The sequence below is a fragment of the Pteronotus mesoamericanus genome, unplaced genomic scaffold (assembly GCF_021234165.1).
Source record: "Pteronotus mesoamericanus isolate MK-2021 breed Mesoamerican mustached bat unplaced genomic scaffold, CSHL_Meso_final contig_74, whole genome shotgun sequence".
NCBI lineage: Eukaryota > Metazoa > Chordata > Mammalia > Chiroptera > Mormoopidae > Pteronotus > Pteronotus mesoamericanus.
Genome location: NW_026555247.1, coordinates 36648649 through 36661448, shown reverse-complemented (window position 1 = coordinate 36661448; position 12800 = coordinate 36648649). Strand labels below are relative to the sequence as shown.

At 45.3% G+C, this 12800-nt stretch overlaps 1 protein-coding gene across 2 annotated transcripts; it reads right to left on the bottom strand.

The window, feature by feature from the left end:
• Window positions 1-2778: 2778 nt before the first annotated feature.
• On the bottom strand, window positions 2779-12288 carry SERPINB12 (serpin family B member 12). Of its 2 annotated transcripts, none has more exons than XM_054583876.1 (7): window positions 12121-12288; window positions 10999-11121; window positions 10151-10291; window positions 8718-8835; window positions 5313-5455; window positions 4168-4335; window positions 2779-3183 (listed from the first exon to the last, which is right to left on the bottom strand). In XM_054583876.1, exons 1-7 carry the CDS (start codon window positions 12286-12288, stop codon window positions 2779-2781), a joined length of 1266 nt encoding a protein of 421 aa, XP_054439851.1. The 2 variants fall into 2 exon arrangements, with proteins under 2 accessions (XP_054439851.1, XP_054439852.1); XM_054583877.1 differs by having other exon boundaries at window positions 11047-11121.
• Between the last annotated feature and the right edge of the window lie 512 nt (window positions 12289-12800).

Below are 12800 nucleotides of genomic sequence, written 5' to 3'. Positions count from 1 at the left end.
TATCTAGCCAAACAGCCTAGTTCGAATCCTTATTCAACCATTTGCTCCCTGAGAGATCTTACACAAATGTCTTCATCTCTCTGTGCCCCTCGGTTTTTTCATCTGTTAAACTGGCTAATAATAACATACCTCTCAGAATGACTGAGAGAATTAAATGGGCTGATGCATACCAAGGTCTTGGATCAATACCAGTTCACAATAAGTATGCAATAAATATTAGGTATTGTATTCCCATTCAGAGATTTCAAAGCTGCAATCTTATTCTTAATACTGAAACTCACCCCATGCCTGGACCCAACGTAAAAAAAAGAAAAAAATCAGTGCTAAAGAGAAGAGTCAGTGCTGCCAACAATTTTGTGACATCACTAGAATTTAAATTAAGAATTTCTCATCTTCTTTTGGTTGTCAATTGAAATCATATTTTCACTGATGGAACATTTAATACTAATTTTTTGGAATCTTTGACTGCATTGGATTCTGCTCAAAGCAACAAGAATTTAATTCCAGTTCCTATGATTTTTATAGCAAGGTGCTAGGTAGTGGAATTGTTCAAATGCTAATAGAATTGTTTTTTCAACCATTTTTTATTTTTAAAGATTTTTAGGATGTCCATTTTGGCTTATTTTTCTTGGAAATCTGCGTGACCAGGTGACTAATCAAGTTAAGAAAGTTTTTTCACTTTTATCTTCGGTTATTGATTTCATGCCAATTAACCTACTTCTTTTCTCAGAAACACCGTAATTCTTGGGTGGACTTTCTGTTCTCTCATTGCATCTGCCAAGAGCCCTCCTATTATTTCCTGTACATTCTAAGAAAGATACGCAACCACACCCTGTTAATCACTGGCTAAATTTCCCAGTGCATCAGTTTTGTTTCTTTATTGCCTCTAAAATCTATTTAAATTCTGCTGTTGCATTTTTAGTTTCCTAGCAGTCTTCTTATACTGTTTTCTACTCTCTAGCATCTTATCACAGTTTATGTTCCTGGAGTTCCCTTCCAATTTCATAGCTGCCCTGCCTTCTTTTTTCCCTTCTTTAATCCTATTGATCTTCTAATTCTTGCCATAAATCTTTTCCTGAAGTTTTATTTTTTGTCTGTACCATGATGTGTCCTTTCCTTGTTTGACACCATTTTTTCCATAACCCTTTAGCTTGTACCCATTTATTTAACCTTGAATCTGGATTGATATATTTACAACTTATGTGTCAACAGAAGGTCTGTGGTTTCTATCAGCCCCACTGCTGTGCATTTATTTGATTGCTTCTTAAATCCTTCTCACCCATCTCTAGCTAAAACATTGTTTGATGTATGCTATGGGTAACATTATTTAGAAGGGAAAGAGTGTATTAGAATATGAGAGTATTTAAATTAAATGTTAAGTACAGAGAATACATTGACGAAAGATGTGCATATGTGGGGTAAGTTTTGTGTCATGTTTATTGAGTGAAAGAACAGACTAAGACAGTGGCTTGGGGAAAACAAGAATACAATGTGAGTGACATAGATGAAGTTGACATTCAACTGTGGAACAAAGGACTCCACCAAGACAACTACACACTCCCTCCTCCTGTTACCCCAGGCACAGGACCTGCGCCACAGGTTACAGACACGGTGATAAAGACAAGTAAACAGCATCGGGATGAAACAACACGTGTTTTGGGCAGCTTCAGGAAAAACAGGGGAGGAGTTTGAAGGGGAGATACGCATTAGATAATGCACGGAATCATAGGGAGGGCTTGGGTTGAAATAAAACAGAACGTCCAGAGCCTGGGAATTCAAGAGTTGGCTATCAGCATAAATGAATCAACTGTTTTGAAATCTCCTTTGCTGTGCTTGTCCTGCAACATTGCTGGATGGAGGAAACTTTGAGCTAGACGTGGAGGAGCTCTCTCCCCGGATTTTATGCTCTATTTGGTTTTCCTGCAGTTACAGCAGCCTCCTGATGTGCATGCTCTCCTGCCTCCGCCTGCTTTATTGAAGTGTCAGTCTTGCTGGTGTGGAAAGATCAAAGAGTCAAGAGCTCCTAATCTAGTGTAGCTCTGCTGGATGGTGACTATGCTTTTCTCCATGTATGACCTGACTCTGGGGGTGGATGAATATACAAACCCAAACATGGCCAAATTCACAGGACAAATTCTCTGTGCAAAATGGATGCTGGCTGGTGCAGTTTTACACCTTTGAGCTCTCGCTGAAATCCACCCCCCAAGCCCTGCTTCCTCCCAAGGGAGAAGCCCCTTACAGGGCATCTTTCAGGAAATAGAAGACAGAAGAGGAAGACACATCCTGCCCAGCGAGACACCATAATTTTAACTGCCGTAGAAACAGAGCTGACTTTCCAAAGCACATTCCGTGTAAACACTTTCTCTTGCCACCATGTCAAAGTGGATTCTGAGTTTGCCATCCCCCAGAGGAGGCCTAACGATCTGAACTTTCAGGATTCCCTCATAAGGAGGTAACTTAAAGTCAGTATCATTCTTAGCGACGTTGACCTTCAGGTCACAGAGGGTGAATTTTTTGTATATGCATGAAAGCTCAGGGTGCTGAGAGGCAAGGGAGGGAGCAAGGGCACTTCGATACTAAAAGACTTAGATGAAGATCAGCTACAGGGCGAGAAGAGGAGCGGGACACGCGCAGGCCAGTGGCTGGAGGAAGGGAGCCCCGCACTGTGCTGACATTCCACCTGCTTTAGATAGTAGCGAAAGTACAAAAGCCCACATCAGGCCAGGGCCCGATTTCACTGCCAGGTTCTTCCAGCCAGTACTACACAGTGTGCTCCTTTCAAGGAGAGCAGATCCTGCCATAGAAGAGAATGGTTTTGGTTTTGTTGTGTCTGATGAAAAAGAGAAATGGGTGATCGGCGTTAAAGGTCTCCCAGGATGGCGCAGACATCACACTGCCGGTGGCCCCGCTGGCACCGGCGGCCTGGGTGCCATTTTCATCCACCTCCACAAAGGTTTTATGGACCACCTTGGACAGGTACAGACTGGGGCTTGGAGAGATTCCGGTGAGATCGGCCTTCTTTTCATCGAAGATATCCGTGATGCCCATGTCTTGGAGGATGGAATTGAGGTCATAGCTGTCTTCCAGGGTGAACTGGGGAAAGGCGACGGCCACTCTTTTTTCTGTCATATTTTCTGAACTGCTCCAGGCCACTATTTTTTCATAGGTGATATTCCTTTCAAGCTGCAAGAGAAATAAAAGAATGTCGAAGGTCAGCTTATGAGCCCGCAAAGGAAGCCCCAGTTACCCAGGCTCGAGTGCACTTCCGCAGTCGGTGACAAACTTCGCGTTCTTTCCTTGCACCTCGAAATACTCTGGCTGCACTTAGAACTCCTCCAGGTGGACCTCTTTTCTCTTTAGGAGTGGCAGGACAATTGGCGTTCCGGGGTTCTTTGGGGTCTGACAGACTAAGGTTCAAAGGCGAGCAAAGCTCAGCTGGTTAGGCTGGGGGAGCATGAGCAAGCCCGGACATTGGGAGTTCAATCTCTTCCAGAAAACGGAGATAATACCATTAGGCTCTTCAAGGATTAAACAAAATAATGTAGTTCAAGTCTTTAACATAGTGCTGGCACATAATAAATTTGGATAATGGTTATTATAGTATTTACTATCCAGCGTTCCTCTCTCACTTTCTCCTTCCCTCTGTCTCTCTCTCTCTCTTCCCCCCACAGGACTGAGCATCCATGCGGCTGAGCTTCCGCAGCCTTTATTAATTCCTGCAGCCCGAGCAATCTATTCCAGTATCAGAACCGCCACTGCTGTCAGGGCGCAAGCACCCCGCACCGGGCTTCAGCCACAGAGCCTTTAACTGAGCTACAGCAAAACAGCCTGCATAAGAGGCTGGCAGTCAGGATGCTGAAGGAAAAGGAAAAGCTCTTTTATCTGTAGCGATTCTCCAGTTACTCCCCATCCAGATTCGGGGATATGGAAACTATTCAATAACAGAGAGCAGTGAGATTAGAGCAGAAAGCCCTGGCGTCCATGTTTGGCCTTTGTTCATCACTAAACAAACGAGTAAATAGGTCACTGAATTGAGATTCTGATATATTCTTTGCTTGGCTCTGACTGCTCGGCACCACCCTGACTCAGGAGGGTAGAGGGTAGGTGGTGGTCCCTCCGAAGACCTGTAACGAGATGTTTTGGAGAGACAGGAGAAGGAAGGGTTACCTCCTGCAGGCCCTCCAGGTTGTCCGAAGAGCTAGACGGCAGGAGGACGAACATGCTCAGCTTGCCCTGGATGTACTGCATTTCAAGGATCTGTGCCCTCACCTCCTCTATGAAGCCCACTCTAAACATACCCTCTTGGTTCATCATCTTCACCATCTTCTTTTCATTCTGCAGTGAACAAGGAAGAAAGTCACAGGAGCGCCATGAGAAGCTCACAAACACACAGGGTCCCCAACTGCCCTGAAAACAGGGGCCCATTAAGATGAGTGGAGCCTTCACCAGATATTCTGAGCCACACCAGTGATTCAGCCTATGAGTCATGTACCCACTGGTCAGCTGGCCCTTACTTTGCCAACCCCTTCCACTTCCTGTGGTTTTAATGGGTTCTTCAGCCCCTCAAACCATTTGCTGGTAGATTATCTCTCCAGGCACCTGCCCACAGCCCAGCTGCCAGAAGCGAGCCCTGCAACTCTCTCTTTCTCTCTTTCATGCCTCAACCTCCCCAGCCTCGGGGCCTCTCACGACTCCCGTCCCCGCTGGACTGAGTCACCCCAAGGCAGGGCCAGTGGGACCCTTGCTTTAATGATGATCACCTACATAATCAATGACAACACCTGTTCCATGGACTTCCATCAGAGGAAAGGGGCGAGGCCCAGACCCCTTCAACCTCCTAATAACCTCACAGATGAGGATGTGAAGCCCTTGAGGGCGACACAGCTGGCAGGTGCTGTGCTGGGGCCTATGCTTCCCTTTCTTCCTATTCAGCCCGGTGGCTGACAACAGGGGTTTTCCAGGGCGAGACAGATGTGAATCCCAATGCAGGGATTTGGCTAGGGAACTTAACCTTTGCATTTCTTCCCCTCTCAGCCCTACGTGAGAATAATAATAATAACACCCACTTTCATAATGTGATTTTAGGGACCAAATGAAATAACAAACCAAAAATGCTGAGTGCAATGCCTGGCATGAAAATGCTCACTAAAGTTCAGACACTGATTTTTCTAAATAGCAGAAGTGTACTTGTTATAAACGTAAGCTGTAGCCCAGAGGCCTGCATTTTAGATTTGCACGCACATACAGCAAATAGTTCTCAGTGGAAACTGCGAGCGGACCCCTTAGAAAGCCACATGCTCTAAATATAGTACCTCATTCAGAGAGAAAGGTGCGTCAACTGTGTTTTCACATTCAAAGTATTTCTCCCACTTGGCCTTGAAGTACACTGCGTTCACCAGCACGAGCACAGTGGAGTTGTTAATGGTGTCCTTGCTGAAGAGGTCCTTGATTTTACCTAAAAATTTTTTTTTTCCAGAGAATGTCTTGAATAGGAATTGCACCAAAAGTATTCACATAGACAGATTTTTTTTTTTTAATGAAGTTTAACATCCCCAGAGCTAGAGTGTCTCATTCAAGAACTAACCCAAGAAAATTAAACCCCTCAGAGTCCTGGGTGGGATATGAGAGGAGGTAAGATTGGGAGCTGGGGGGGGGCGGGGGGGGGGGGCAGAAAATCCAATTAAGAGCCCCAGCACTGAGGGACTTGCTATCACTGTGAGTGGAACTTGGCATCAGACATCATATGCCCTGATTTATCCTTCAAAGGAGAGATCCTGCCACCTGATTACATTATAATGTCCTGGAGAAAAAGGGCTATTCTGTAAACTGTCTGTCTCATGCACTCATCACAGCAGCATACATATGCTTGCATATAAACAAAAAATGTATGTAAGTATATGAGACAATGATATAAGACCTATTTTATAAGGACTTTCCCATGCCCTCTTTCATTCCATCCGACGTCATCCAAGAGAGGTAGATAGTATATCCCTTCTCTATAGGAGAAGAGACTACAGCGCATGACAGAAGAGGCCACACAGCAAAAAAATCAAGAAAGATGGCTGAGATCAGTCCCAGGACCTTCCTTCCCACCCTTTTCTCAGCTCTGGGGCTCCTTCTGCACCTAACACAGCCCTAAGGCAGATGGGAGGAGCCTGTGCTATCAGGCAATAGTTCATTTTCAGTACGCATCCTTTTCTGCCTCAAAACACCAAATCACCCATATCGTTACCTGAATGCATGCCCAGGCTTTAGGATGAGGAGACCCTTCCACCTCAAGAAGATTTCCACTTATATCTCATAATACCTTACTTTTTTTGTGTCACCATCTACTCTGAGAGAGTTGACTAAGAAGAAACTAGATATTCATACCTTAATATAAAGTTTTTTAGTGAGCTGGCCTTCTTCTCAGCAACGGAGTGGAACCCTGAGGATGTGGGAGTTTTTGTGGCATGCGGAAGAAGTGAGGAGAAATAATTTTGGAGTTTGGGTGTCTCCCCCAAGGAAAGGCCAGGCAGGAGCAGCCCAGCCCTAAGCCAGTGTGGGGAAGACAGGAGATAGCGCATATTCCCATGTAGGAAAATCTTTGCTTAAAAAGCACATTAAAATATTTGACATCTGTCATAAGGAGACATGAATGGCATGTCAGAAAGGTGATTTCTTTATTTGGGCTCCTAGACTCTGCTTTTTATTTTAGATTTTATTTTGTTTTTATTTTTATAGAGAGAGAGAGGAAGAGAGAAAGAGAGAGAGAGAGAAACATCAATGTGAGAGAGAAACATTGATTGGTTGCCTCTCGTACATGCCCCAGCTGGCGACCAAACCTGTAACCCAGGCATGTGCCCTGACCAGGAATTGAACCAGTGACCTTTCACTTTATGGGACAATGCCCAACCAAACACCAACTTAGCCACACTGATCAGGACTGCTTTTCATTTTAAAGAATTTAAGATTTCATGTTAAAGTGTCCTCTGGGTCATTCCTGTTGACTCTCAGATGTTATTAAACAATCCATCATCTATCCAAGTATTTGGTAGAGTCCTTCCGGTCTACCTCTTAATATCTCCCACATCCATCCACCTCTCACCATCGCCGGGGCCACCATGTGGTCCAAGCCACCAGCGCCTCCCTCCGGGGCTTCGGCAATGATGCTCTCACCCTGCCATTGGCCCCTACATCAGAGGCGTCTTCTAGAAGACCTGCTCCCTGTCCTTAAACTTTCTCTGGCTTTCTTTTGTTCTTAGTTCATCATGTAAATCAATTCTGAAAGCGTTTATACTTGTGCGGGTTCTCACTAAGGCAATGTGACTTTATATATTAATTATAAGTAAATATAAGGCACTGAAACAGCTATTGTAGATTTGAAACTCCCTACATCTCATTTAAAGACTAGCTTTTAAATGTGCTAAGTTACTTTTGTAGTATGTTAGTTACTGTAAGCCCAAGAAATGGGGTCACAAGTATTTCTAATATGACAAATTCCAATACCAGTGGATATCTTGAAAAAAGATGAGTTTTTTATTCTACGGGCAAGTGAATGTTCAGTGGTTCAGAAACAGGAGTGATCAATACCACCAAAAGGAAACACTAAACTTTAGTGAAAGCATTGGCAGCATGAGAAATACTGAAACAAGAAATAGAACCTACGAGAAGGAACTATCTAGAACATGAACTTGTGGGTTCAATTTGCTAAAGAAAATACAAATTATGGAATGTTATGGGAATGAGGCATCTCACTCCATCATTTCACAGATGTGGCTCCCAGGAACCAGAAAGCTCATCAACGCCAAGGTCATTGGGCCCATTCAGTGGCTGTCAGCCCCAGTTCCCGGCAGTTTCTGCATTGTTTTTAATGCAAACATCCCAGGACTGAAGAACCCCACACGCCACCAAGCTAAGCTCAGGGGCAAGGGATAGGCAACACACGCAGACTGATACTATTCCAATGTAGCACAGTTTATGTGTTTTGGGGAACAGCCGAGTTAGGGAGTTACATTGAAGAGAACATTAGAAAGAGGACAATAAAGAGTAGAGGGGTGGATGAAGGTCAACATTCAGAGGGGTCTTGGCTGAGGATTTTAGTTGCCAGGCAAGTGTATTTGATGAACTGGGCTGCAAGCAAGCACAGCAGGGGGGCTGACTGTATTTAATTGTGACATGTGCCTGCTCGGTGGAGGGCGCTGCTGCTTTGGGAGCCTTGTGTTCACACAGTCCATTTAGAGACTTCCATTTTGCTGGAATCTAGCTAAAGCTGGAAGGGGAGCTTCATATTTAAAAATAATTGCATTTATGCTGAACTCTAATGTTCGCCACCACTCATCGTTACAGTTAAACCCCCTTGACTCAGAACACCTGTATTTCTAGTGAAAAGTTGATTTAAAAAAAAGGCTTTTATTATTTCCCTGTTCCTCTGAATAACTACGTTCTCTTCACAGTCTCTTTACTGACCCTTTAAAAGAAATGGAAATAGTAAACCTCCTGCTGGGCATCGCACTTGGCTGAAAGGCATGTCACCTATACGGTGGAGCACAGAGTGACAGTAAGTAACTGTCGTACCTAAGCATTTTAACTGTTTGAAACGTGCACAAGAAGCATTGGACCCAGTGCACACGCGGGAGCAGGTGGTCCCTGACAGACGAGCTATCCGAAAGCCAGGCTGGCCCGTGTGCTTCGAGATGGCAAGGCAGGCCAGCTGCAGCGTGTTTGGTCTTTCTTACCTTGGGACTGTGACTCCACCCAGAAGTTAATCTCTTGTCTGGACTTCTCAGTGTCTTTCCGGAAGTCAACACTTTCAATGGTTGTGTGATAAAATTGAATCACGCCATCTAAGTACTCCTGTTAAATTAAAATTAGAATAAATGGAAAGAGTGGGACAAAACCCTATCATCATGCTAACAGTTGGGAGTCGAGCAGTCACGGGCCTCGCCATTCACACCGGATGCGGTCAGTCTCTGTCTACCCCCGTCCAGGCAGCCAGAGGCTCTGCAGTTGTCAAAGGGGCCGCTGAGCATACAGAATGCTTATTTATGGGCTGGTTCACAGTTGTAACGGCGCAAGGCTTCCCTACCAGGTGTCCTTGGGTTTGGGCGTTTCGTTTGTGGAGACATTACAAAATACATATCAAGGAACCTCATGACTTAGCTGATTTGATGACTTGCTTCTATTTTAAAAAATTAAAACTACTTAATGGTTGTGGAGTTTCTGACTGAGGGGACAAAAAAGTGTCAGAGCATGACAATGACTCAACATGGTGAATGTAAGTGATACCACTGAATCGTATATTTAAAAATAACTAAAGTAGAAATTTTTATGTTATAGATGTTACCCAATTTTTTCAAAAATTAATAATGTGGTATTCCAAAACCATTGATCTGTACACTTTCATTAGGCGAATTGTACGTTTTGTGCATTTATATTTCAGCACGGACAGTTTTTTAAAACAGCATGCAAAAATCTCATTTGCATTGTAATATAACTACTTATTTTGGTCAAAGTAGGCTACCCCCTCCCTTACCAGGCCAGCCCTAACCAGCTGTGTCGCAGGTTTGTCATCGGGCACACCCCCTCCAGTTCAGTGCCATGGATACAGCTCCTTCTAGTGGTGACAGAGGAGACGGAAGCCCCAATTCAGATGAAGGACAGAGCAGTGTGGCTGCTGAGACAAGAAATGTGCCTTTTGGCTCAAATACAGTCCTCTTCTGCTAGGCTATCCCCCTTCTTAAAGGAGCGCCATTTCTCTGGGGAGTGGCCTGACGGTGGCATCAAAGGTGATTTTCCGGAAGTGCCTTGGAAGGCGTGGGTGGGGAGGGGACCACAGGAAGGGCAGCTACCAAGTCCATCTACCGGACCCCTTGATTGGGAAAGAGGTCTCAAGAGAGAACAGCATTACCAAACCCACGCACGCTCTGAAGGCCATGAGTCACGTGACCCTCTTTCCACCCACTCTAGTCCACTCACAAGAGACCTCCCACACTGTTCCAGTTGAAAAGTGGGAGGAGGGCCCCAGAAGGAGTGGGAGAGGAGGCGGCTCCCGGGCCTCCCTCCAGTCCGCCATGCGTACCCTGTCAAAGAGGTTTGTGTTCCGGATGGCGCGTGATTTTTAAACAGTACGCTCCCCGAGAGCTCGAAACACCGTTCTTGCCCAACTCACCGGACAGATTGGAAATTCCTGCTCTCCATAAAGCCTGTTCGCAATGCTCAGGGTGTAATCAGACTTGATTCTATCTAATCTGGAGAGAAGCTGCCCAAAGCAGTAACTGAGACGCGCACTGTCATCCTTAGGAGACCCCGCCTAAGAAAAGGAGAAACAAAATGTGATCTTAATCAGCTAAAAGCAAGTTGTCGTTTGGCTCTGTTACCCTGGCGGGGAGCAAGACGAAAAGAAAGAGAGCAAAGAGGTCCCGTTGGGAGATCATCCTTGAAAACTACATCTGGGGGCCCTGAAATGCACCCTATGTTTTAGATCAGTGCACCTTGTTTATCTCTGTATTCAAAAGATACAAGAAAGAGACAATATCTCCACCGTCCTCAAACTTCTTCAGTTTGAGGGATTTCTAACCCGGAGAATATCAGTCCTGCTCCTGGTGCAAGACAACCAATAAAAGGTGTGTGTGTCAGTACAGATTTCAGTGAGAAATGAAACCCGCAACAGTGGAGGGGAGACAGTGAGACTCTCAGAGCTGATGCCGCCGCCCCCCCCCCGTGACCCCCAGACAACTGCCTTTCATCCTCAGCCAGGCCCGTCAAAGCAGGTGCATCATGGGGCTTTGAGCTAAGTTTCTTTATCAGGAACAGATGATACTAGACCCTACTCTTTAGGAAAGTAGCATACAGTCAAGACCAAACAAGACGCATAAGCAGAGAGGACATGAGGGTCCTGTGGGGTTACGGCTGTGGCTGGAGCTGCGGGTGCCAGCCAGGAGATACGGCCCGTCAGCGCTGACAGGACAGCCAGCGGGGCGGTCTGTAAGGACGAGGGCGGGAGCTTCGGGGGCTCACCTGCGGCGCGGCTCCCTTCTGCCCTTCCGGAGATCTGTGGGCCAGCACCTCCTGCTCTTTGCCTTTCAGACAGGGATCCCCTGCTTTGCCTTCACTCTGGGAAAATTCGTTGAAGTGGAGGACCTGCGTGATGACGGCAGGGGGCCTTTGAGACAACATGACCAGCACAGAATCTGGAGCGCTTTGGGGACATTTTCATGACGTGGCAATGACAGTGATCACAGAGTCAAAACAATCAGCAACAGTTGGAAGGAAAGTGGATATTCTTTTGGCTTGGGTTGTAAGGTGGAACGGAGGAGAAGTCAGCTGAGTGCCACCCCCACCCCCTTGGGACAGGTAACGACAACTGTGACCAAACTAAAAGGCTGTCAGGTGTCCCTGAGCCACGTGTGGCTATTGACCAGTCTGAATTCACTTTGAAAATACAAATTGGATTTTGAAGACAATATGAAAAAAATAAAGAATGTAAACTATCTCCTTTAAATGTTTAATTGATTATATGTTGATATGATATTTTGGATGTATTGAGTTAAATAAAATAGTTCATTAACATTAGTTCACCTATTTCTTTTCACTTTCCTAGTACGGCTACTAAAGATTTTTACATGACACCCGTATTTCAGATCCTACGTGTGTCTGACAGTGCTGATCTAGCTCTTCAGATCCGTGAGCGAGGACGGGAGGATGCACGTTAACCAGAGCCTGACAGACAGGAGGGGGCCAGCAATGCATCCGGCCCTGCTCAGGGTAGGTTTGCTGGCCAGTGACACCCAAGTACCTGGAGAAAAAACACCTGAAACCTGACCTGGAGGATGCCAACCACACTCTAAAGCTGTTTTGCTAAAGGAATAATATACCAAAAACAAGGGAAGTCAAGAAAGTAGAATAACCCTAAGCACACTCTACCTTAATCCAAGACTTCCCTCCCCTGTATTGGGGAGAGCTTCTGGGTTCAGAGAGAACCCCTGTGCTAAGTGCTGGATCTGGGGAAGTATAAGACCCACCTCAGGAGCCTGCAGTTTAATGGGGAGTTGTTCTTGTCGCTTTCATTCATTCATTCATTCTACACATAAGGATTGGGGTCTGGCTTTGAGAGTGGACCCAGGGTTACCACATCCGCACCTGATCGATCTGATGTGCACTGTCACTTCTGGCCCCGAGGCGGACCATGCCAAGGGCAGCTGAGAGGCTCAGAGGACAGAAGAAGATGTTTTTAGAACTATCGTTTTTGCTTATCTCTTGAAAAAAGTCAAAGCAAAATTTGGAGTTTGCTTCAATGAGAGAATCCATCGTGAAACTGATGACAGTCTGAAGCAAATAACGAGAGAGAGAGAAAAATGATGATCAAAGGAAAACAGGTAGACAATTCTCATTTTAATTACCCAAGATATGATCGCATACAGTTATTCAGTATTTTATTAAAAACTGGAAAATCTGGTCATTGTCATCCTGGTGTATAGATACTGATTTCGATACCGATGCAGATAAGAATCTATTTTCATTCAGTGGTGTGAGTTAGTTTTCTAGGGCTGCCGCAACAAATTACCATGAACCAGGTGGTTTAAACAACAGGAATCTATTCTCCCTCAGTTATGGCAGCCAGATGTTCAAAATCAAGGCATTGGCTGGACTGATTCATTCTGGAAGCTCTCAGGGAAAATGTTTCATGCCTCTCTCCCAGCTTCTGGTAATTGCCAGGCATTCTTTGGTTTGCAGAGGCACCATCTTTGCTTCCACCTTCACATGTGTTCCTCCCTGTGTCTTCTGTGTGCGCATCCAAATATCCCTTTTCCTATGAGGAC

Excerpts from the sequence above, each read along its gene's own strand:
- SERPINB12 (XM_054583876.1), bottom strand. The coding sequence starts at position 12,288 with ATGGATTCTCTCATTGAAGCAAACTCCAAATTTTGCTTTGACTTTTTT. Across the intron at positions 11,122-12,120 it reads GTGCACATCAGATCGATCAG|GTCCTCCACTTCAACGAATT; the intron begins GTGCGGATGTGG and ends GTCATCACGCAG. Across the intron at positions 5,456-8,717 it reads GGTGGAGTCACAGTCCCAAG|GTAAAATCAAGGACCTCTTC; the intron begins GTAAGAAAGACC and ends AAAAATTTTTAG.